The 25,000-nt window shown below is 38.3% G+C and overlaps 1 protein-coding gene across 2 annotated transcripts in view; it reads left to right on the top strand.

Annotated features, from left to right (window-relative positions):
* Positions 1-22,064, top strand: part of gmps (guanine monophosphate synthase) — a 63,844-nt gene extending 41,780 nt beyond the window's left edge. For both annotated transcript variants that reach the window (XM_062067295.1, XM_062067294.1), the window contains exons 12-16: positions 2,722-2,847; positions 11,240-11,355; positions 11,480-11,610; positions 17,578-17,750; positions 19,375-22,064. In XM_062067295.1, coding sequence (XP_061923279.1) covers positions 2,722-2,847; positions 11,240-11,355; positions 11,480-11,610; positions 17,578-17,750; positions 19,375-19,476 — 648 coding nt within the window. In that variant the 3' untranslated portion in view covers positions 19,477-22,064. The remainder of the gene's footprint in view (positions 1-2,721; positions 2,848-11,239; positions 11,356-11,479; positions 11,611-17,577; positions 17,751-19,374) is intronic.
* Positions 22,065-25,000: the final 2,936 nt, after the last annotated feature.

Genomic DNA, 25,000 nt, shown 5'->3' with positions numbered 1-25,000 from the left:
ATATAAGTGTTTTATATTGGTCGATGTCGATAATTATTGATATTTTTTATGGCGGATGGAAAAATAAAGAGCAAGAGAAAAATATATTGAATATACATTTTTTTATTTGAAATGTAACTTCCTCTGAAAAGAATCCCTCAGCTATCAAGGCAGAAAGGAAATGTCAACACAAGCATGGAAAACACTCAATGTCAACAAAGTAGTAAAATCACATTGAATATTTAACAATAAGCTCTTAAAATAAGGACTGTGTAAGAAATGCTTCATAAAGTGTAAGAAAATTGTGAAAATGTAAACCTAGAGAAACCTGAGAACTATTTTCTGCAGGTTTAGTGCTAGGAAATAACTAGGGATGTCCGATATCGGCCTGCCGATAAATGCGTTAAAATGTAATATCGGAAATTATAGGTATCGTTTTTTTTATTATCTGTATCGTTTTTTGTTGTTGTTTTTTTTAAAAATTTTATTAAATCAACATAAAAAACACAAGATACACTTACAATTAGTGCACCAACCCAAAAAACCTCCCTCCCCCCATTTCTTTCTGTTACCAATATTCTGGTTCCTACATTATATATCAATATATATCAATACAGTCTGCAAGGGATACAGTCCGTAAGCACACATGATTGTGCGTGCTGCTGCTCCAATAATAGTACTAACCTTTAACAGTTAATTTTACTCATTTTCATTCATTACTAGTTTCTATGTAACTGTTTTTATATTGTTTTACTTTCTTTTTTGTTCAAGAAAATGTTTTTAATTTAGTTATCTTATTTTATATATTTTTTTTAAAAAGTACCTTATCTTCACCATACATGGTTGTCCAAATTAGGCATAATAATGTGTTAATTCCACGACTGTATATATCGGTTGATATCGGTATCGGTTGATATCGGTATCGGTAATTAAAGAGTTGGACAATATCGGATATCGGCAAAAAGCCATTATCGGACATCCCTAGAAATAACGTCTGTGTAACATTAATTTGCCCTGTTATTCTTATTTAACTATGGAAATGATTTTTTTGTTTAACAGTAATTATTCAATATTATTATTAAATCAGGTGATATCGATAAATATTGACTTTTTATGACCCATGAATAATGAGCAGGAGAATATTTTATTTGAAATGTAACTTCCTGTGATTGTAATCCCTCAGCTATCAAGGCAGAAAGGAAATGTCAACACAAGCATGGAAAACACTCAATGTCAACAGAATAGTAAAATCACATTAAACACTTAACAATAAGCTCTTAAAATAAGGAATGTGTAAGAAATGCTTCATAAAGTGTAAGAAAATAGTGCAAAGTGTGAAAAAGTAAACATAGAGAAACCTGAGAAGAATTATTTTCTGCAGATTTAGTGGCAGGAAGTTACAGCTGTGCTCTAAATGGTGAGTACGGTTAAGGTGGTGTGGTATTAGCGCTCTTGCCTCGCATCATGTACAGACCACATTGATCTGACTACGGTCCCTTTGGAAAAAATCCAAAAACAGATTTTTCCTCTTTTAACCACAATTTCTTAATTTTGACTTTCTCTTCTCGCTCAATGCAAAGAATCAACCAAACTTGTTAGTTGATACTGTCACCTGATTGGCTGTTAGTGTGTCACTCCCACTGATCAGTGATCACTTCCTGCGTTGCTCGGTTACCAGACAGGGAGCGTCTATTCATGCAACCAACCTTGCGTCCAGCAAAGAAGAGAAATACATTATCAAATGTTTTATTGTAAGGCATTTTTTATTTATATCGATTACGAGTCTATAGCGATACAAATTGATATCGTTTCATCCCCCACCTCTAGTTTCATCTCTGTTGATTAATTGGCCTTACTTTTTGCCCCTAGTTGTTTCCGTTATCACGGCAAAAATGCTGATCATGTAACCTGCCTAGTCAGGTCCGCTGAATAAGAGGCAAGCGCGCCAGGCAACGAGCTAAAAGCCAGAGCTCCAAGAAAAGACAGTTAACGTGCCAGAGAGTGAGGCTTACTCGTCACTAGCACAGATTTAGGGCTGAATGATCTATACCCTAACCCTAAACCTAACCCTAACCCTACCCTAACCCTTGTAGACGGACAGTGCACACCCTTTGCCCCTTCCCCTAACCCTAACCACAAACCTAACCCTAACCCTAACCCCAACCCTAACCCTACCCCCCAACACCCAACCCCAACCCTAACGCTAGACAGTGCACACCCTTTGCCCCTCCCCCTTCCCCTAACCCTAACCACAAACCTAACCCTAACCCTAACCCTAACCCTAACCCCAACCCCAACCCCAACCCTAACCCTACCCCCCAACACCCAACCCCAACCCTAACGCTAGACAGACAGTGCACTCCCTTTGCCCCTCCCCCTAACCCTAACCCAACCCCAACCCCAAATCTAACCCTAACCCTAACCCCAACACCAACTCTAACCCTAAACCCAACCCCAACCCTAACCCTAAATCAAATCAACTTTATTTTTATTTATAAAGCACATTTTAAAAATGGCACCCCATAATACACCTGCTGTGAACCTGTTTTTATATTTTATTTTTTTATCGTGTTCTGTTTGTGTTGTGTTTGCTCGGTTCTCGTATTATTTTTAACCTGCCCATTGTACAGCACTTTGGCTACCCCTGTGGTAAATTTTAAATGTGCTTTATAAATAAAGTTGATTTGATTTGATATACGACTGATTTTTGTTGTGTTGACAATTTGTGTGTCTGCTTTCTAGCCGCATGCCTTGCTGCAGAGAGTCAAGTCGTGTATATCGGACGAGGAGGAAGAGAAGCTCATGCAGATCACCAGCCTTCATTCACTCAATGCCTTCCTGCTGCCCATCAAAACTGTTGGTGTCCAGGTGAGACACGTTGTCCTTCTTGTGTTGCTTGGGGTTGTGCCTCCATTCTTTGATGAGGCATGCGACCATCAATATCAACTTCAAAGAACTATTTACCGTGGGGCAAAACAGTATTTAGTCCGCCACCAATTGTGCAAGTTCTCCCACTTGAAAAGATGAGAGAGGCCTGTCATTTTCATCATATGTATTAGTGTTGTCCCGATACCAATATTTTGGTACCGGTACCAAAAGTATTTCGGTACTTTTCTAAATAAAGGGGACCACAAAAAATGTCATTATTGGCTTTATATTAACAAAAAATCTTAGGGTACATGAAACATATGTTTATTATTGTAATTTAGTCCTTAGTCATATAAAGAATAGCTAGTATTCTTCCTTCTTTTGAGTCTCATAGTAAGGTGTTGGCCTTCTAGATTGGAATGTGTCAGAGTAGAGATAACTCGGAGTAGTCTAAACAAAGGGACAGAGGGAAGATCACGGGACTTCCGGCGGTTTGAGGGGAGACCGAGCTAGACCGGGCAAGGGAACGCTGGTGTGCTGGATTGGTCTCACGTTTGTCCTCTAAGCTTGGAGAATAAACCACAAAATACAAATTACTGCCTGTTGATTGAATATAAACATCAGCTTATGTGCCATAAAAAGAATCTGAGAGAGACTAGCAATTTGAATTCCCCATTGGAGGAATGCTGGTCAATGCAACAATTAGTAGTAAGTAAACCAACAAAGACTCCTAATTAGTCTGCTGACGTATGCAGTAACATATTGTGTCATTTATCTACCTATTATTTTATCTACATTATGAGGGACAAACTGTAAAAAATAATTATTAATTACTTGTTCATTTACTGTTAATATCTGCCTATTTTCTGTTTCAACATGTACTATCTACACTTCTGTTAAAATGTAATAATCACTTATTCTTCTCTTATTTGATTAGTTTTGGACAATACCACACATTTAGGTATCGATCTGATACCAAGTAGTTACAGGATCATACATTAGTCATATTCAAAGTCCTCTTGCGTCCAGGGACGTATTTCCTGAGTTTATAAACATAACATAAATAAAAAATAAAACTAAAGATTTTTGTGATGCTAAAAAATATCAATGTAATCATAGTAGCATTGACTAGCGCCTGTACTTGGTATCATTACAGTGGATGTCAGGTGTAGATCCACCAAAGGCGTTTGTTTTAATTGTAGCGTGCCGGAAGAGTTGGTGCTGGGGGGAATTCTGGGAATTTGTTCTGTAGTGTTTGTTGTGTTGCGGTGCAAATATTCTCCCAAAATGTGTTTGTCATTGTTGTTTAGTGTGCTTTCACTACATGGCACAGGTTTATGACACCGTTGTTTAGTGTGGTTTCACTATATGTCACGTGTTTATGACGGTGTTGGCGTTGTTCATACTGCCACCCTTAGTGTGACATGTATAGCTCTTGACCAAGTATGCACTACATTCGCTCGTGTTTGTAGTGTGTCCAAAGTCAAGATGATCGTCTTAATGGTATGAAAGTACTGTACATGAGACATGTACGTGATATGTCTCCTGGGAGACAAGGATTAGGGAATTCGGAGTAGTTCCAACACTGCTGATTGCGGACAGACTATCGCCGCTAGCTCGCTAACTTCCCCTTTATCTTTATTTCTTAAGCCAAAATTCAACCATTCTCCCTTTTCTGTCTACACACTGTGTCTGCTTGTAAGTACTCCTTGATTGTGCATTGGCGAACATGCTTGTCGTGGGGGACCGGTACTTTATAGAGGCGGTATAGTACCGAATATGATTCATTAGTATCGCGGTACTATACTAATACCTGTATATCGTACAACCCTAATAGGTATACTTCAACTATGAGAGACAGAATGGGGGGAAAGAATCCAGGAAATCACATTGTATGATTTTTAATTAGTTAATTGGTAAATTCTTCTGTAAAATAAGTACTTGGTCACCTACAAACAAGCAAGATTTCTGGCTTTCACAGACCTGTAACTTCTTCAAGAGGCTCCTCTGTCCTCCACTCGTTACCTGTACTGATGGCACCTGTGTGGTCTGGTTATCAGTATCAAAGACACCTGTCCACAACCTCAAACAGTCCCACTCCAAACTCCAGTATGGCCAAGACCAAAGAGCTGTCAAAGGACACCAGAAAGCAAGTTGTAGACCTGCACCAGGCTGGGAAGATTGAATCTGCAGTAGGTAAGCAGCTTGGTGTGAAGAAATCAACCGTTGGGGCAATTATTAGAAAATGGAAGATGTACAAGACCACTGATAATCTCCTTCGATCTGGGGCTCCACCCCGTGGGGTCAAAATGATCACAAGAACGGTGAGCAAAAATCCCAGAATCCCATGAATGACCTGCAATATCAAGTAAGAAAGGCTAACATCAGTAACACACCACACCGCCTGGGACTCAAATCCTGCAGTGCCAGGCGTGTCCCGCCAGTACACGTTCAGGCCCGTCTGAAGTTTGCTAGAGAGCATTTGGATGATCCAGAAGAGTATTGGGAGAATGTCCGATGAAACCAAAGTAGAACTTTTTGGTAAAAATGATTGGAGGAGAAGGAATGCGGAGTTGCATCCAAAGAACACCACACCTACTGTGAAGTATGGTTGTGGAAACATGTTTTGGGGCTGTTTTTCTGCAAAGGAACCAGGATGACTGATGAGTGTAAAGGAAAGAATGAATGGGGCCATGTATGATGAGATTTTGAGTAAAAACCTCCTTCCTTCAGCAAGGGCATTGAAGATGAAACCTGGCTGGGTCTTTCAGCATGACAATGATCCCAAACACACCGCCCGGGCAACCAAGGAGTGGCTTCGTAAGAAGCATTTCAAAGTCCTGGAGTGGCCTAGCTAGTCTCCAGATCTTAACTCCATAGAACATCTTTGGAGGGAGTTGAAAGTCTGTGTTGCCCAGCGACAGCCCCAAAATATCACTGCTCTAGATGAGATCTGCATTGAGGAATGGGCCAAAATAGCAACAGTGTGTGAAGACTTACGGAAAACGGGTATGTAACAAAGGGCCTATCCCCAGGTGCATGTCTTTGGAGGTGGGCGGAACCCGTAGTACCCGGAGGGAACCCACGCAGTCACGGGAAGAACATGCAAACTCCACACGGAAAGATCCCGAGCCTGGGATTGAACTCAGGACCTCCGTATTGTGAGGCACATGCACTACTAACCCCTGGTCCACCGTGCTGCCTGTACAATTGGTGACGGACTAAATACTTTTTTTCCACCACAGTATTTCCCATGATGGGGAAATAACAAACACAACTGCCGTGCCTGGAGGTTTGTCGGAACGAAAAAATCCGCCCAGGCACTTTTATGGGTCAGGTCAACAATTGTATCATCTAATCAGAATCGGAAGTGTTTTTATTGCCATTGTTTGAGAACGGGTTCACAAACTAGGAATTTTACTTGGCGCAATCGTGGAACATAAAACAAAACACAGAATGGAATAACATGAGCTGTAACTGAGCTATCAGATCTTGTTATTGTTCATGTGCCTGATGGCCGAGGGGAAAAAAACTGTTCAGGTGGCGGGAGGTGTGGGTCTGGATGGACCGTAGTCTCCTGCTTGAGGGGAGAGGGGAGAATAGGGTTAGAAGAGTCAGCTGTGATCCCACCCACACGCCTCCTGGTCCTGGAGGAGTCCAGGTCTAATGTAATTTCCTGTTTTTAAGCCGCACCCGCTTAATTTTTGGACAAACTCTATTTTGTACATATCAGGGCTGCATGATTTTGAGAGAAAAACCTAAATGCGATTTTTATATTTAATATATAAAACTGAAAAAACAAGTGAATAAGGGAAGACATGTTACTTTTAGACTATCAACATATTCTTGTCTCAAGGTGCCACACATTAGAACAATATGCAATAATCTACTTTGATGATTCTATGTGTCTACATTAAAACATTCTTCTTCATACTGCATTGATATATGCTACTTTTAAACTTTCATGCAGACAGGGAAATCACAACTAAGTCAATTTAGCAAAAGTGTATTTATTAAGCAGTGGCACAAACATTCATGTCATTTCAAAACAAAGTGCAAGACATTTTAAAACAAACTATTAGTGCACTTTTGTGCATTATGTCACTAAGATGCAGTGTTGGGTTAGTTACTGAAAACCAGTAACTAGTTACAATTACTAGTTACTTTATTTCAAAAGTAACTCAGTTACTAACTCACTTACTTACACCAAAAAGTAATGCGTTACTGTGAAAAGTAACTATTTAGTTACTTATTTTTCCCCCCTTTTTTTTAAGGCTCCCATTAATGCCCTTTTAGCCTTCATTTCAGTACTGTTATTGCACTGGAGAATAATACAATCTGTTGATCAACTTGACATGCATTTGCATCACTGAACTCGGAAAGCAATGTGGTCTACATACAACACACAAAAATATGTTTCAAAGGGCCAATTTATTTCAGGCCAGAAAAAATTGACAAAACTATTTTAAATAGCTGCAACATAATGGCACTTTAACTTTAACTCTAAGTAGATAGGATCTTTGATCCAAGACACAACTTACATTTAACTAAAATGTCTCCATGTTAAAAAACTCGACTTCTGGCTTCGCCATGATGTCTTGTTAGTTGTTATGAGAGTAGCGTATGTGTGTGTGTGTGGCCCTTTAAGATATGACAACATGTGAGGTGAGTGACATCTGAGTGAGTGGGCGAGAGAGGTGAGTGCGTGTAGGTGCTCTAGCTTGGTGGATGGCTGCGTCCAATAAAGTCACAAAGTTGCAACAAACCGCCGGGCTCGTCATTCACCCTCGGCTGTAAAGACCCTCTTCCGGGTAAAGTGAAGGTTGTTAGACCCGAAGTACGGCTCTGGAGGAACGTCTCCCCTGCGGGGAGGCGTGCTTTCTGTGGGTGGGGGAAAGCACGCCTCTTCTTTTCCACCGGAGCGCTCCAATAAAACACACTCAGATCTTCAGTTTCTAGCCGATACTACATAAAAATAACGTAAAATAACGCAGTAACGCATCATGCAGTAACGGTAACTGAGTTACTGTATATAAAAAAATAACGCGTTAGATTACTGGTTACCGCCGAAACTAACGGCATTACAGTAACGCGTTACTTAGTAACGCGTTAGTCCCAACACTGCTAAGATGACATATCAAAACAACACTAAATTAAAGTGCACTTTTTGTACAGAACGCCACCACAATAGTTAAACAAATAAAGTGCACTTTTGTGCGTGATGTCACACAAGATATTTCAAATACTGTCAAATAAAAATAAGCATAATAGGAAATCAAATATTGTATGTCCTTCGTTCTGTGGTAGGTTCCTGCGGACGTTATCTCCTTCTGTTGTTGATTTTTTTTTCCTACGGTGTTGATGTGGAAATTGTTGCTTTGGCGTTTTGTTGGTGTGGCACCGAAACGGAGATGTTGACATGCAGATTCAAGCACTCTTCATTCTCTAGCACAGGGGTCACCAACCTTTTTGAAAGCAAGAGCTACTTCTTGGGTAGTGATTAATGCGAAGGGCTACCAGTTTGATACACACTTCAATAAATTGCCAGAAATAGCCAATTTGCTCAATTTACCTTTAACTCTGTTATTATTTATAATGAATGATATTTACACTTAATTGAACGGTTTAAAAGAGGAGAAAACACGAAAAAAATGACAATTAAATTTTGAAACATAGTTTATCTTCAATTTCGACTCTATAAAATTCAAGATTCAACCGAAAAAAAGAAGAGAAAAACTAGCTAATTCGAATCTTTTTGAAGAAATTAAAAAAATAATTTATGGAACATCATTAGTAATTTTTCCTGATTAAGATTAATTTTAGAATTTTGATGACATGTTTTAAATAGGTTAAAATCCATTCTGCACTTTGTTAGAATATATAACAAATTGGACCAAGCTATATTTTTAACAAAGACAAATCATTATTTCTTCTAGATTTTCCAGAACAAAATTTTTAAAAGAAATTCAAAAGACTTTGAAATAAGATTTAAATTTGATTCTACAGATTTTCTAGATTTGCCAGAATATTTTTTTTGAATTTTAATCATAAGTTTGAAGAAATATTTCACAAATATTCTTCGTCGAAGAAACAGAAGCTAAAATGAAGAATTAAATCAAAATGTGTTTATTATTCTTTACAATAAAAAAATAAATTTACTTGAACATTGATTCAAATTGTCAGGAAAGAAGAGGAAGGAATTTAAAAGGTAAAAAAGGTATATGTGTTTAAAAATCCTAAAATCATTTTTAAGGTTGTATTTTTTCTCTAAAATTGTCTTTCTGGAAGTTATAAGAAGCAAAGTAAAAAAAAATTAATGAATTTATTTAAACAAGTGAAGACCAAGTCTTTAAAATATTTTCTTGGATTTTCAAATTCTATTTGAGTTTTGTCTCTCTTAGAATTAAAAATGTCGGGCAAAGCAAGACCAGCTTGCTAGTAAATAAATAACATTTAAAAAATAGAGGCAGCTCACTGGTAAGTGCTGCTATTTGAGCTATTTTTAGAACAGGCCAGCGGGCTACTCATCTGGTCCTTACGGGCTACCTGGTGCCCGCGGGCACCGCGTTGGTGACCCCTGCTCTAGCAGGTGACTTTTCAAATTATGCTACAAATTAGCAGCGCTGCTACTTTTTGTAGCAACGCTTTGGCCGCATAATATTTCGACATATTCCCGCTTGAAGCCAAACCACCGCCAGACGATACACCCTGTGCTGGTTTTCTTGGGAATTAATTCTTCCTCCATTTGTTACCAGATTCGCACCTTCTTTCTCTCGTATTACCACTCGCAACGCACCGTTAGCATCACAGCTAATGTTACCCATGTAGCTACCTCTCTGCTCGGCGAGGGCGTATGACGTTGCACGCGTGACGTATGTAAGAAGGTGCGCTTGTGAGAAGGAGAGACAAGAAAGAGGGAGAAACGCCTGCAGTGTAATGCCAGCAGCTAAAAGCAACTGCGTGAGAACATGTACTCGAATATCACCATATAGTCAATCAATCAATGTTTATTTATATAGCCCTAAATCACAAGTGTCTCAAAGGGCTGTACAAGCCACAACGACATCCTCGGTACAGAGCCCACATACGGGCAAGGAAAACTCACCCCAGTGGGACGTCAATGTGAATGACTATGAGAAACCTTGGAGAGGACCGCATTTGTGGGTAACCCCCCCCCCTCTAGGGGAGACCGAAAGCAATGGATATCGAGTGGGTCTGACATAACATTGTGAAAGTCCAACACATCAGCGAGAGTCCAGTCCATAGTGGGGCCAGCAGGAACCATCCCGAGTGGAGACGGGTCAGCAGCGATGAGATGTCCCCATCTGATGAACAGGCTAGCGGTCCACCCCGGGTTTGGAGCAGAGTAGAAAAGAAAAGAAACGGCAGATCAACTGGTCTAAACAGGGAGTCTATTTAAAGGCTAGAGTATACAAATGAGTTTTAAGATGAGACTTAAATGCTTCTACTGAGGTAGCATCTCTAACTTTTACCGGGAGGGCATTCCATAGTATTGGAGCCCGAATAGAAAACGCTCTGTAGCCCGCAGACTTTTTTTGGGCTCTGGGAATCACTAATAAGCCGGAGTTCTTGTCGGGACATATGGTACAATACAATCGTCAAGATAGGCAGGAGCTTGACCGTGTAGTATTTTATACGTAAGTAGTAAAACCTTAAAGTCGCATCTTAGGTGCACAGGAAGCCAGTGCAAGTGAGCCAGTATAGGCGTAATATGATCAAACTTTCTTGTTTTTGTCAAAAGTCTAGCAGCCGCATTTTGTACCATCTGTAATCTTTTAATGCTAGACATAGGGAGGCCCGAAAATAAAACGTTACAGTAATCGAGACGAGATGTAACGAACGCATGGATAATGATCTCAGCATCGCTTGTGGACAAGATGGAACGAATTTTAGCGATATTACGGAGATGAAAGAAGGCCGTTTTAGTAACACTCTTAATGTGCGACTCGAACGAGAGAGTTGGGTCGAAGATAATACCCAGATTCTTTACAGAGTCACCTTGTTTAATTGTTTGGTTGTCAAATGTTAAGGTGGTATTATTAAATAGATGTCGGTGTTGAGCAGGACCGATAATCAGCATATAGTCATTTTCTATATCGCACAGAGACAAACCCGCGATATATCCAGTATATCGATATATCGCCCAGCCCTAGGATGAATGAGTGCTCAAAAATAGTAACCATGGTGACATCCCAAACTTCTCGTACACGCACTCTTTTCTCACTCGTTCGCTCCTCCTCTGTTTCACCGTCACAAGCTATGGAATTTTCATGCATGTTCGATGATTATATTTTCCTAATCATGAGAAGTCGTGATTGAAATGGAAGTCACAATGTGATTGTCCGACTTGAGCTGTTGTGTTGTCCCACAGGGAGATTGCCGCTCTTACAGTTACGTGTGCGGTGTCACAAGCAAGGAATCTCCTCACTGGGAGTCCCTCATGTTCCTGGCCAGACTCATCCCTCGCATGTGCCATACCATCAACAGGTAACACGCCGCCGCACGTCCTCTGCGGTGGACCTTTCTTTTGTCGCTTGAACGTTCCAAATGTCCACTGCAGAGGACGCTGCTTCTCAGTAGAGTGATGTAGAGAATATTCCCCCTTTTTCAGAGTGGTGTACGTGTTTGGCTCCCACATGAAGGAGCCGCCCACGGACATCACTCCTACCTTCTTGACCACAGGCGTTCTTGGCACGCTCAGGCAGGCCGACTTTGTGGCTCACTCCATCCTCCGAGAGTCTGGTGAGTGTCTGCTTCAAATGGCCTCAGTCTGCGTTCAACAGGCACTTGTTATGGTGTTGCTTTATTTCCAACGTGCATACAATTACAACACCATACGTCACTTGTTTGCAGTTTCTCATTACAGCATGTCCCAAAAGGAGTAGGAGGAAGCAGATCTTCCATACCCCTACTCCTTTTTGGTTTCACGATTTCTAACTCATTTGTTACTACTCATTCTGTAACACAACAGTGAATATATAAGTACATCAGTAAATAAATATACTAATAAGTAAATAATTATTGAATACATAAATAACAAAGTTCTCTAACAAATAAGTAATGTATGGTTATCTTCAAGACATTAATAAGATTATCATTTTTAATAAGGTTTAAGATATTTATTAAGATTCTTCTTCTTTCTTCTTCTTAAAGTGGATCATATTAGGGCATTGTTTATTAATCCATTCCATGATTTAATTCTACATACTGATATACTAAAGGTTTTAAGTGTTGTACGTGCATACAAATGTTCAAAGTTACATTTTTCCCCTAAGGTTATACATCAGGGGCCGTACTTATCAAGCTTCTTAGAGTGCCATTTTACACTTAAGTCCTGAGAATTTGCGAAATTTAGTCCTACTCTCAAACTTAAGAATAAAAGCTTTTTATCAACGTTCTTAAGTCTAAGAATCACTCCTACTCTCCACGATATTTAAGAGACCTTCAGAGGTGTCCTAAGTGGTTAGGAGTTGCCAGCAGGGGATGGCACTGAGGCGAGAGAGACGTGCGCAAACATTCAGGGAGCGGAACGATGTTCTGGATTTGTTTGATGACGAGCAGCTGATCAAACGGTATCGTTTAGACAGAGCGGGTATTATTTTTGTCACAGATTTAATACTTTTCGATTCCATGTTGATTTCTGCATGTGTCTGCAGTGGGCTAGTATATATAGAGCCACCCACACCAGTTTCAAATTAGTTGCCTAATTAATGAATTGGAAAGAAAATGTTATGACAGTAGCGTATGTGTGTGGCCGTGAGGTGAGTGACGTCAGTGAGTGTGTGGGCGAGAGAAGAGAGGGAGCGGTAGCGTGAGTGCCGGCGGGGACTAGTTTGTTTTGTATTATTTTGTAGTTTATTGTCAAAATATACACTCCCATTGTCCACTTAAATATTTCCAAGATATTTCTTTATTCTTAGACAAGGGATTCCCTTCCGTGATTGGTCATTTCTATGGACACAGAAATGACGTCACCTAAAATTGCGTTTACGGCACATAGTAATGTCGTAATTCAGCTCTGAGTGACACTTAAGATTCAGTCCTACACTTCGCTGAAAGTGTGAGTAAGACGCTTGATAACTAACTTTTAAGTGCAGCTTTCAGCGAAGAATTTATTTACTCTTAAGTCAACTCTTAGCAGACTTCTTAGGAGTAATTCTGAGAAGCTTGATAAGTACGGCCCCAGGTAAATAAATACATCAGTAATTAAATATACTAATGAGTAATGATTAAATACGTAAATATCAACTAAAGTTGTCATAAATAGTTAAGTAGTTTATGGTTCACTTCATGGGATGAATAAGATTATCCTTTTTAATAAGGTTCAAGATATTTATTAGGATAATTTTTCTTTATACTTTCAACATTTTGAGTATGAACAGTTTCTTAAGTAGGACATTGATTATTAATCCATTCCATAATTCAGTTCCACATATTGATATTTTAAAGGTTTTAAGTGTTGTACGTGCATACAAATGTTCAAAGTTCAGTGTTTCCCATAAACTGCCAAGATACATGTGGCGGTGGGGGCGTGGCTATGGGCGTGGTCACCATGACATCATTGAGCAATTTGCATAATTTACTACAATGATATGATTTTCTCTAAAAAGGCTAAAAAAAATGTATACTTACTAATTAATAATAACAGTTTTGTTTTAAACGTCCATCCATCCATTTTACAATATAATTACACTTTATGTACATATTTATATACAGATTTGAACAATAAGTTATTCACTGAAATATGTTTATTAATTGTGGTTCTTACAAAAAATATATCTGATAAAATATAGAAGCTAAAATGTCTCTTAAAGCTCTGCCCCTTTAATTAGTGCATACTAAATAATTTAACTTTAGCCTACTACTACAACCATATTATTTACCAGCAACATAAAGTGAAACAGAGGCAGAGGTGTCCTGCCACAGTCAGTAACAAATAAACAGAAAACAGTAGTGGTCAAATACAAATAAGGCAACAAGAGAAGTATCCTACACTTCAAACAAATATTTTTTATTTATTTATTTTTTATTTTTTTATTTTTTTAATTATTTTTATTTTTATTTAAAAAAAAAAATTTTTGTATTTGTGGCGGACGTAATTCTTTCGTGGCGGGCCGCCACAAATAAATGAATGTGTGGGAAACACTGAAGTTACTTTTCCCTCTAAAGTTATATTTATCCTCTCGTTGAGAAGAATTGTTGCACATTCTAGGCCAGCAGGTTATAGTTTGCTTCGTGCATCATTGGAGCTGTTTGTAGATGCACTAAATCAGTGGTTCTCAAATGGGGGTACACGTACCCCTGGGGGTACTTGAAGGTATGCCAAGGGGTACGTGAGATTTTTTTTAAAATGTCTGTCAAAAAGAACTGTGAAAAGAAATGCAACAATGCAATATTCAAAGTTGACAGCTAGATTTTTTGTGGACATGTTCCATAAATATTGATGTTAAAGATTTCTTTTTTTGTGAAGAAATGTTTAGAATTAAGTTCATGAATCCAGATGGATCTCTATTACAATCCCCAAAGAGGGCACTTTAACTTGATGATTACTTCTATGTGTAGAAATCTTTATTTATAATTGAATCACTTGTTTATTTTTCAACAAGTTTTTAGTTATTTTTATATCTTTTTTTCCCAAATAGTTCAAAAGACCACAACAAATGAGCAATATTTTGCACTGTTATATAATTTAATAAATCAGAAACTGATGACATAGTGCTGTATTTTACTTCTTTATCTCTTTTTTTCAACCAAAAATGCTTTGCTATGATTAGGGGGTACTTGAATAAAAAAAAATGTTCACAGGGGGTACACCACTGAAAAAAGGTTGAGAACCACTGCACTAAATCATACAATTTCAGTATTTTGGATTCAATCAAGTGTCTCCATACCCAACATTATGCATGATTTTAACTGCCATTTTTTGTAACAGTTAATGTAATTATTTCTGCACAATACCTCAGATATGGTAACACTGGCGAACAGAAAATAATGTTTTTTTGTTAAGTACATATTTTGCTTTATTCATTATTGAAATATCTATTATTACACCCAAAAATGTATTACTCCATCTATTCGTATTTGTGTGTGACTTTCTCTTCTACTCTTATCTAGTATCATTATTTTAGTTTTACTGAGATCCAGAGAGTGTGTTTTTGTCAAAGCCTCACTTTAAATGGCTGTGTAGTTTGCCTTGGAGGAGCCAAGACGGGATGTGCTGCATATTTGCACCAGCAAGGGAAATGTCTCATAGCTGCAAGTTATGCAGGTGGCTCCTTCACATGACTGTCATATTGTACATCTTTCATGTACGTTGTATACTCTTTGGTCCTGTGGGGGCGACAGACAGGTCCACAAATATAAAGCAGCGTAGGGAAAAGTTACTTCAATGTGAGTTTGGCTTCTAATTTTGAACCCAAAGACCCGAGTGCTTCAGGTTCTAGAAGGTCTGATTTACAAAGACAAACTTGGCAATGTGTGCAAACTTCCCTTGCTGTCTTTATGGCAGGGTGGCCAAACGTTTTCCACTGAAGTGAAAAATCAAAGCATGTGGTGGCCATTTAGACATTTTTCATTATCAAAACAATACAATATTGTATCTTTTAAACCTTTTGGCCTCCCCTCAACTTTGGTTCCAGGGACCCAAAAGGATGTCCGCCATAAAAATGTTAAAAACAAGTCGTATTATTTATTTATTCAATGCTTTTTGTAAATCTTTAGATCAACTTCAGCCCTTTTTGTTAAAGAAAACCCTGTTTTTTATGGCAAAAAATACAAAATAATTAAATGGAATATTTGATGTCAATTAATTGGAGCCTTAAACAGGTCAATAATTTATTGATTTTGATTTCTTTTTTGAGCAATGATTGTGACCCTGAGAGGGACAAGGAAATGGATAGAAGGATTGACAGTTAAGACAGTGGACAGTTAAAAAATAAAAATACTAAAGTGTTAAAAATAAGTGACACATATAAAAAAAACAAAAAACTTTTAACTCTTGGTTTTGTAGATCAAGTTCTGGGGCCGTACTTATCAAGCTTCTTAGAATGACTCTTAAGAAGTCTGCTAAGAGTTGACTTAAGAGTAAATAAATTCTTGGCTGAAAGCTGCACTTAAAAGTTAGTTATCAAGCGTCTTACTCACACTTTCAGCGAAGTGTAGGACTGAATCTTAAGTGTCACACTCAGAGCTGAATTACGACATTACTATGTGCCGTAAACGCAATTTTAGGTGACGTCATTTCTGTGTCCATAGAAATGACCAATCACGGAAGGGAATCCCTTGTCTAAGAATAAAGAAATATCTTGGAAATATTTAAGTGGACAATGGGAGTGTATATTTTGACAATAAACTACAAAATAATACAAAACAAACTAGTCCCCGCCGGCACTCACGCTACCGCTCCCTCTCTTCTCTCGCCCACACACTCACTGACGTCACTCACCTCACGGCCACACACATACGCTACTGTCATAACATTTTCTTTCCAATTCATTAATTAAGCAACTAATTTGAAACTGGTGTGGGTGGCTCTATATATACTAGCCCACTGCAGACACATGCAGAAATCAACAAGGAATCGAAAAGTATTAAATCTGTGACAAAAATAATATCCGCTCTGTCTAAACGATACCGTTTGATCAGCTGCTCGTCATCAAAAAAAACAAAAACATTGTTCCGTTCCCTGAACGTTGCCGCACGTCTCTCTCGCCTCAGTGCCATCCCCTGCTGGCAACTCCTAACCACTTAAGACACCTCTGAAGGTCTCTTAAATATCGTGGAGAGTAGGAGTGATTCTTAGACTTAAGAACGTTGATAAAAAGCTTTTATTCTTAAGTTTGAGAGTAGGACTAAATTTCGCAAATTCTCAGGACTTAAGTGTAAAATGGCACTCTAAGAAGCTTGATAAGTACGGCCCCAGATCTACACGTCGATTATAAGTTTGTATTATATTTTGTTTGTTTTATGCCCTTTCTGTCAAAAAGAAACTGTTTAATGGCAAACACACAAAATATGCCCATTTTTCCCCCAAGAAATATTCCAAAGTGGAATATTTGATGTCAATTAATTGGAGCCTTAAACAGGTCAATAATTCATTATTATTTTTTGAGCAATGACTGCGACCCTGAGAGGGACAAGCAGTAGGAAATGGATGGATGGATGGACAGTTAAAAAATAAAATACTCAAAAGTGTTAAAAATAAGCGATACATGTTTTAAAAAACTCAACACTTGATTTTGTAGATCAACTTCAGATCTACACGTCGATTATAAGTTTGTATTATTTTTTGTTTTATGCCCTTTCTGTCAAAATTTTTTTTTTTTTTATGGCAAACGCATAAAAAATGCATATTTGTTCCCAAAACATATTTCAAAGTGTAATATTTGATGTGAAGTAATTGGAGCCTTGAATAGGTCAATAATTCATAACATTGAATTTGATTGATTATGACAGTTTTAAAGAAAAAAACATCCTGCATGGCAACTTTGTGTTATTAGAGTCAACATTGCAACTGTTGCGTGTTAAACTTCGGATGTTTGCTCTTTTATTTCACTTTTTTATGTTTTTTTCCCCTTTTTAATAGTGTTTTTAGAATGTGCCAAAAATGGCCCCCGTGGTGCACTTTTACCACTTTTTGCTTTTTGGAATTTGGTACTAATGCTGAAAGAGGAAGTGATTGAAAGTTGCTCCATGTGTTCATCTTTTCAGGCTACTCTGGAAAGATCAGCCAGATGCCGGTCATCTTGACCCCCCTGCACTTTGACCGTGACCCCCTGCAGAAGCAACCCTCCTGCAGACGCTCCGTAGTGGTGCGCACCTTCATCACCAGCGACTTCATGACCGGCATCCCCGCAACGCCAGGCAACCATATCCCAGAGGAGGTGTGCTGGGGTTATACTTGAAAACTGTATCATGATACAAATGTTTTATATCCATAACACCTTCTCATTCAATGCAATGTGTTCTTTATTTCCATGACTATTTACATTGTAGATTGTCACATCCAAACTATGAATGAACACATGTGGAGTTATGTACTTAACTGGAAACATGTTTTATATTCTAGTCCCTTCAAAATAGCCACCCTTTGCTCTGATTATTGCTTTGCACACTCTTGGCATTCTCTCCATGAGCTTCAAGAGGTAGTCACCTGAAATGGTTTTCACCTCACAGGTGTGCTTGAAGCAATGTAAATAGTCATGAAAATAAAGAAAAGCATTGTATGAGGAGGTGTGTCCCAACTGAACTATGACTGTGTGTAATATTATGTATATATATATATATATATATATATATATATATATATATATATATATATATATATATATATATATATATATATATGACTATTCTAGCTGCAAATGTCTGGTTTTTGGTGCAATATCTACATAGGTGTATAGAGGCCCATTTCCAGCAACTATCACTCCAGTGTTCTAATGGTACAATGTGTTTGCTCATTGGCTCAGAAGGCTAATTGATGATTAGAAAACCCTTGTGCAATCATGTTCACACATCTGAAAACAGTTTAGCTCGTTACAGAAGCTACAAAACTGACCTTCCTTTGAGCAGATTGAGTTTCTGGAGCATCACATTTGTGGGGGTCAATTAAACGCTCAAAATGGCCAGAAAAAGAGAACTTTCATCTGAAACTCGACAGTCTATTCTTGTTCTTAAAAATGAAGGCTATTCCACAAAATTGTTTGGGTGACCCCAAACTTTTGAATGGTAGTGTACACACACATACATACATACATACACACACATATATATACACACATACACTACCGTTCAAAAGTTTGGGTGACCCCAAACAATTTAGTGGAATAGCCTTCATTTCTAAGAACAAGAATAGACTGTCGCGTTTCAGATGAAAGTTCTCTTTTTCTGGCCATTTTGAGCGTTTAATTGACCCCCACAAATGTGATGCTCCAGAAACTCAATCTGCTCAAAGGAAGGTCAGTTTTGTAGCTTCTGTAACGAGCTAAAGTGTTTTCAGATGTGTGAACATGATTGCACAAGGGTTTTCTAATCATCAATTAGCCTTCTGAGCCAATGAGCAAACACATTGTACCATTAGAACACTGGAGTGATAGTTGCTGGAAATGGGCCTCTATACACCTATGTAGATATTGCACCAAAAAGCAGACATTTGCAGCTACAATAGTCATTTACCACATTAGCAATGTATAGAGTGTATTTCTTTCAAGTTAAGACTAGTTCAAATATATATATATATATATATGTATATATATATATATATATATATATATATATATATATATATATATATATATATATATATATATATAATGAGGCTTGTGTTGCGTTTGAGTGCTGCTGGGACAAAGTTGGTTGGTCAAAATGTGCAGGGACTGGTTGAATTGTCGCCATGGCCAAATACCATAGGGACTGATTGCTTAACTTAGTCTCATCGCTTGATCTTTCCTGCAATGTGTTGCTTTTATTTATCAACGTGATTTCTTCTATGGATGTTTGTCTTTGAAGGTGGTGCTCAAAATGGTCAACGAGATCAGGAAGATCCCTGGCATCTCCAGAGTCATGTTCGACCTGACCTCCAAGCCACCTGGCACCACAGAGTGGGAATAAAACACACACACACACACACACACACACACACACACACACACACACACACACACACACACACACGGTGCACAAACAAGAGTTATCCGAGAAGGCAGGTGAACTTCCTTCCGTTTGCTCCTTTTTTTCGCTAACATTCCCTCAGACAAAGCAGCAGTGATGATGCAGTTCACTGTTTGGCCAGCAGGGTTTGGTTCACTCCTAGAAAATGATTTCTTCTCCCTTCTAATTCCCACAAGGTGTATCATCACTACGGAGCTGTGAACTTTTCAGCATATGCCAGGAATACACGCTAAAGTTGCTCAGTCAGCAGAAAGTCTTGCCATTTTTTATTTTATTTTGCTACCTTACTGTCGTGCACTTCTTCTCACCTTCGTACCTTGGTACCTGTATACTGTGCTCCCAACATGGCTGCCTGTCCTCTATGGGGACACATTTGGCTCTTTTTATGCAGACTAACAACATTTTTGCCAACAAAAGTTGATTGGAAATGAAAATACAAATTTGCAATTAGTTTTTTTGTTGATTTGTTTTTTGGGATTACAAATTATTTTTTGGTTACAAGCCAACTACAATCTTGTGGGCGGGGCTTCCTGTGAATAATATGTTAGAAACCTTTTATTGGTCAGGCTGGGATGACCATATATGGGCGTGACTGATTACCTCCCCAAACACACTTAGAGGGATAATCCCCAAGACTATTTGGGGTCGATATGAACTAGTTGTGGTTGATACCAACTAGTTGTGGGCTGATACTAACCATCTGTAATCTTTGTAAACTAGTCATCAGCAAACTAGTTGTGGTCGATACCAACTAGTTATGGGCCATACTAACTTGTTGTGGGCCGATACTAACCATATGTAATCTTTGTAAACTATTCATGAGCCTTACTAACTAGTTGTAGCCAATACTAACTAGTCGTGGTTATCAACTACTTTTAATATATTTTAACTAGTGGTTGATACCAACTAGTTGTAATCAATGCTAACTAGTTGTGGCTGGTACCAACTAGTTGTGTGCCATGCTAAATCATTGTAGCTGATACTAATTAGTTGTGTACCATACTATATTGTTGGGGCCGATAACTAGTTGTGAGCTATACTAATTAGTTGTGGCCAATATTAACTAGTTGTGGTCCTTACCAACTAGTTGTTGGCCCATACCAACTGGTTGTGGTCGATAATTGATTGTATACCATACTAATTGTGGTCGATACTAACTAGTTGTGGTCGATATAAGTTGCGGGCCATGCTAATTGTAGTCAATACACACTAGTTGTTGGTGATACTAACTAGTTGAGGACAATACCAAATAATTGAGGACAATACCAAATAATTGAGGACAATACCAACTACTTGTGGTTGATACCAAATAGTTGTGGTCTATACCAACTAGTTGCGGTCGATACCAACTAGTTGTGGGCCATACTAACTTGTTGTGGGCCGATACTAACCATCTGTAATCTTTGTAAACTAGTCATGAGCCTTACTAACTAGTTGTAGTCGATACTAGCTAGTTGTGGTTATCAACTACTTTTAATCGATTTTAACTAGTGGTTGATACCAACTAGTTATCAATGCTAACTAGTTGTGGCTGGTACCAACTAGTTGTGTGCCATGCTAAATCGCTGATACTAATTAGTTGTGTACCATACTATATTGTTGGGGCCGATAACTAGTTGTGAACTATACTAATTAGTTGTGGCCAATATTAACTAGTTGTGGTCCTTACCAACTAGTTGTTGGGCCATACCAACTGGTTGTGGTCGATAATTGGTTGTAAACCATACTAATTGTGGTCGATACTAACTAGTTGTGGTCGATATAAGTTGCGGGCCATGCTAATTGTAGTCAATACACACTAGTTGTGGGTGATACTAACTAGTTGAGGACAATACCAAATAATTGAGGACAATACCAACTATTTGCTGTTGATAATAATTAGTTGTAGTTATTAACTAGTTGTGGTCGAAACCAATTAATTTTGGGCGATACTAACTAAACTAAATGTGAGCCATACAAACTCGCTGTGGGTGATACCAAGAAGTTGTGGTCGATACTGATTAGTTGTACTTGATATTAACTAGTTGTGGGCGATACTAATTTGTTGAAGACCATGCCAACTAGTTGTGGTCCATACCAACTAGTTGTGGTCGATACTAATTAGTTGTAGTTGAACTTAACTAGTTGTGGTCAATACAAATTTGTTGTGGGCGATTCTAACTAGCTGTAGGTGATACTAACTAGTTGTGGGCCATACTCACAAGTAAATATTGTTGAGAGTAGGCCCCGCCCACAAGATTAAAGTTGTCATAACAAAAAGTGAGTGAAACCCCAAAAGATGTGTATTTTAATTAAAAATATATTTTTAAATGTGCAATTGTTTGCAAAGCCATGTTTTAGTCTGCTTAAAAGAGCCACCTGAAGGACGAGCATGTCACGTGTGACCAATTATGTTCAGTGTGGCCAAAAGTATGGTTATCACTGGAGGCCAAAATGATGAATCACTTTTCATGTGCCTCTTTTTTCTTCTCCTTCTCATGTTAGTTTGTTTTGCAGAAGACGCTATAAAACTGAATACTCATGTGTACGCTTATGGAATAAGAATTCTAGTATTATTGACACAAACAGTACAGTACGTACAGTAATAGTCACTTGGCAATTGCGCTTGTTATTGGAGGCTCTTGTGGCCTTCAAGGGCACATTTGTTGCTTATTGACCCATAAAGGTGTGGCCGTATGAAAAGTATATGGAGCCATAAAGGTGTGGCCATATATGAAATACAGTATAACTATATGGACTCCTAAAGGTGTGGCCATATGCAATACAGTATGAGTATATGGAGCCATAAAGGTGTGGCCATATATGAAATACAGTATAACTATATGGACTCCTAAAGGTGTGGCCATATGAAATACAGTATAACTATATGGACTCCTAAAGGTGTGGCCATATGACATACAGTATGAGTATATGGAGCCATAAAGGTGTGGCCATATATGAAATACAGTATAACTATATGGACTCCTAAAGGTGTGGCCATATGAAATACAGTATGAGTATATGGAGCCATAAAGGTGTGGCCATATATGAAATACAGTATAACTATATGGACTCCTAAAGGTGTGGCCATATGAAATACAGTATGAGTATATGGAGCCATAAAGGTGTGGCCATATATGAAATACAGTATGAGTATATGGACTCCTAAAGGTGTGGCCATATGAAATACAGTATGAGTATATGGACTCCTAAAGGTGTGGCCATATGAAATACAGTATGAGTATATGGACTCCTAAAGGTGTGGCCATATGAAATACAGTATGAGTATATGGACTCCTAAAGGTGTGGCCATATGAAATACAGTATGAGTATATGGACTCCTAAAGGTGTGGCCATATGAAATACAGTATAACTATATGGACTCCTAAAGGTGTGGCCATATGAAATGCAGTATAACTATATGGACCCATAAAGGTGTGGCCATATATAAAATACAGTATAAGTATATTTTCTTCTGATCTTCAATCCCGTCATGAAAAGCAAACAGTATGTTTGTCTTCTGCCTTTTTTAAATTGGTCTTTTTTTTTTTTTACTCTTGTTCTCTACGGTTACCGAAACCGAGCTGGATGAAACTGCAACCTCCACATCATTTAAGTTATACAACTTGTATACAATTTCATGTTGTTTGTGTGCCTCAAAGCCAAGCATGCAGTTTGAACAACAACATTATTTACAGTCGAGCGCCAAACGTCTCCCTCCTCTGCACCTCACACTCATTCAAGTACAGTCACATGACATGGGGGGCTGGGCGCGCGCCCCCTGGTGGATGGGAGGGGAAGACAGTGGTACAAATGTTACTATGGAAAGAGTTATTTTATTATTCTATGACTAATACGTTGTGAGCTGTGGAGTAACTTCCAATAAACAAATATAGATATCTTAGTGTGTGTGGGCTTGTTTCAACATACTCCAATAATGTGCACTAAAACATTGACTAACAACGTTGATACTTTGGAATAAAAACTCTTAACAAGTTGAGAATTTGAACAACTAAATTGCAGCAACACAAAACCTTTGAAGTTGGCCCCATCATCATTATAAATATTAAAATGTTTTGTTTGTGCTGTTATGGTTTGTAAGTTGGTGTAAAATACCTTTTCTGACGAGTGATGTCATCCAACACACACCTTGTCAAAATCTCCCTCAAATTGTCCCAAACAGTGATGCAATTAATTATATTTTTGTTATTAACTTTGAATAAAGTTAACAAGAGAGTGTTCTTGTTAATAAGCGGCCCCTTAACTCAACATCTCCCTAAATGTGTCCCATTTGTTTGTGCTAGGTTGAGGCTGCTAAGTAGTTTTGTCTGTTATAGTTTTTATGTTATTATTCATAGCCAGCAGGCATGGGATTTTTCCCTCTATAGTCGGAAATCGGTCTTTTTTTTATCTCTAAAAATGTGTGTGAATAAAGCAAAGTAATGTGAAAATAATGTCAATAACTAGATGAACCGTCTGTGGCTGTGAAGTGAACGCTAGTAAGGTTGTAAATACTGTATAGAGTAGGCTCACCCATGTGGTTCCTGTGGATGTAAACACAATTACTGTAGTGACTAAATAACATAGTGACTGAAACAGACAAAGTAATGTGTAAATAATGTCAATAACTAGATGAACCATCTGTGGATGTGACGTTAACACTAGTAAGGTTGTAAATACTGTATAGAGTAGGCTAACCCATGTGGTTCCTGTGGATGTTGTAATTACTGTAGTGACTAAATAACATACTGACTGAAACAGACAAAGTAATGTGTAAATAATGTCAATAAGTAGATGAACCATCTGTGGCTGTGACGTGAACACTAGTAAGGTTGTAAATACTGTATAGAGTAGGCTCACCCATGTGGTTCCTGTGGATGTAAACACAATTACTGTAGTGACTAAATAACATAGTGACTGAAACAAAGTAATGTGTAAATAATGTCAATAACTAGATGAACCATCTGTGCCTGTGAAGTGAACACTGGTAAGGTTGTAAATACTGTATAGAGTAGGCTCACCCATGTGGTTCCTGTGGATGCGAACACAATTACTGTTATTCATAACCTGACATAAAAACTGTAATTGCAAGACAACAAATGTCGGTGTTGTAATATTTGCAACAATAAGGCGATCAATACTAAACATGGCCGTTCAAATATAGATAAAAATGTCACATTATTTATTCGATATTGAAAAATGCAAACAATGTTGTCTTTTTTGTCTAGAACAGAGCAGAACTATGTCTCCCCATTTTCTTGTTTCTGCACTTGCAACCTCCCACCAGTGGGTCGCAGTAAGACACACCTTCGCTATAGAGAAAACTGATTTGAAAATGTCTGTTTTTGGACAATTTGGCCTGACAATGTCTCCCGTTAGTGCGGGTTAAAGCGGGCGTGTCACCAAGGGGGAGTTGTTGTGTGTTCCCAGTCGGCCGAGGGACAAGCGCAGACAAGTCGAGTGAGCCGTCAACACGGCGTCACAC

Source organism: Entelurus aequoreus, linkage group LG13, assembly GCF_033978785.1.
Source record: "Entelurus aequoreus isolate RoL-2023_Sb linkage group LG13, RoL_Eaeq_v1.1, whole genome shotgun sequence".
Taxonomy (NCBI): Eukaryota; Metazoa; Chordata; class Actinopteri; order Syngnathiformes; family Syngnathidae; genus Entelurus; species Entelurus aequoreus.
This window is presented reverse-complemented; position numbering and strand designations above follow the sequence as displayed.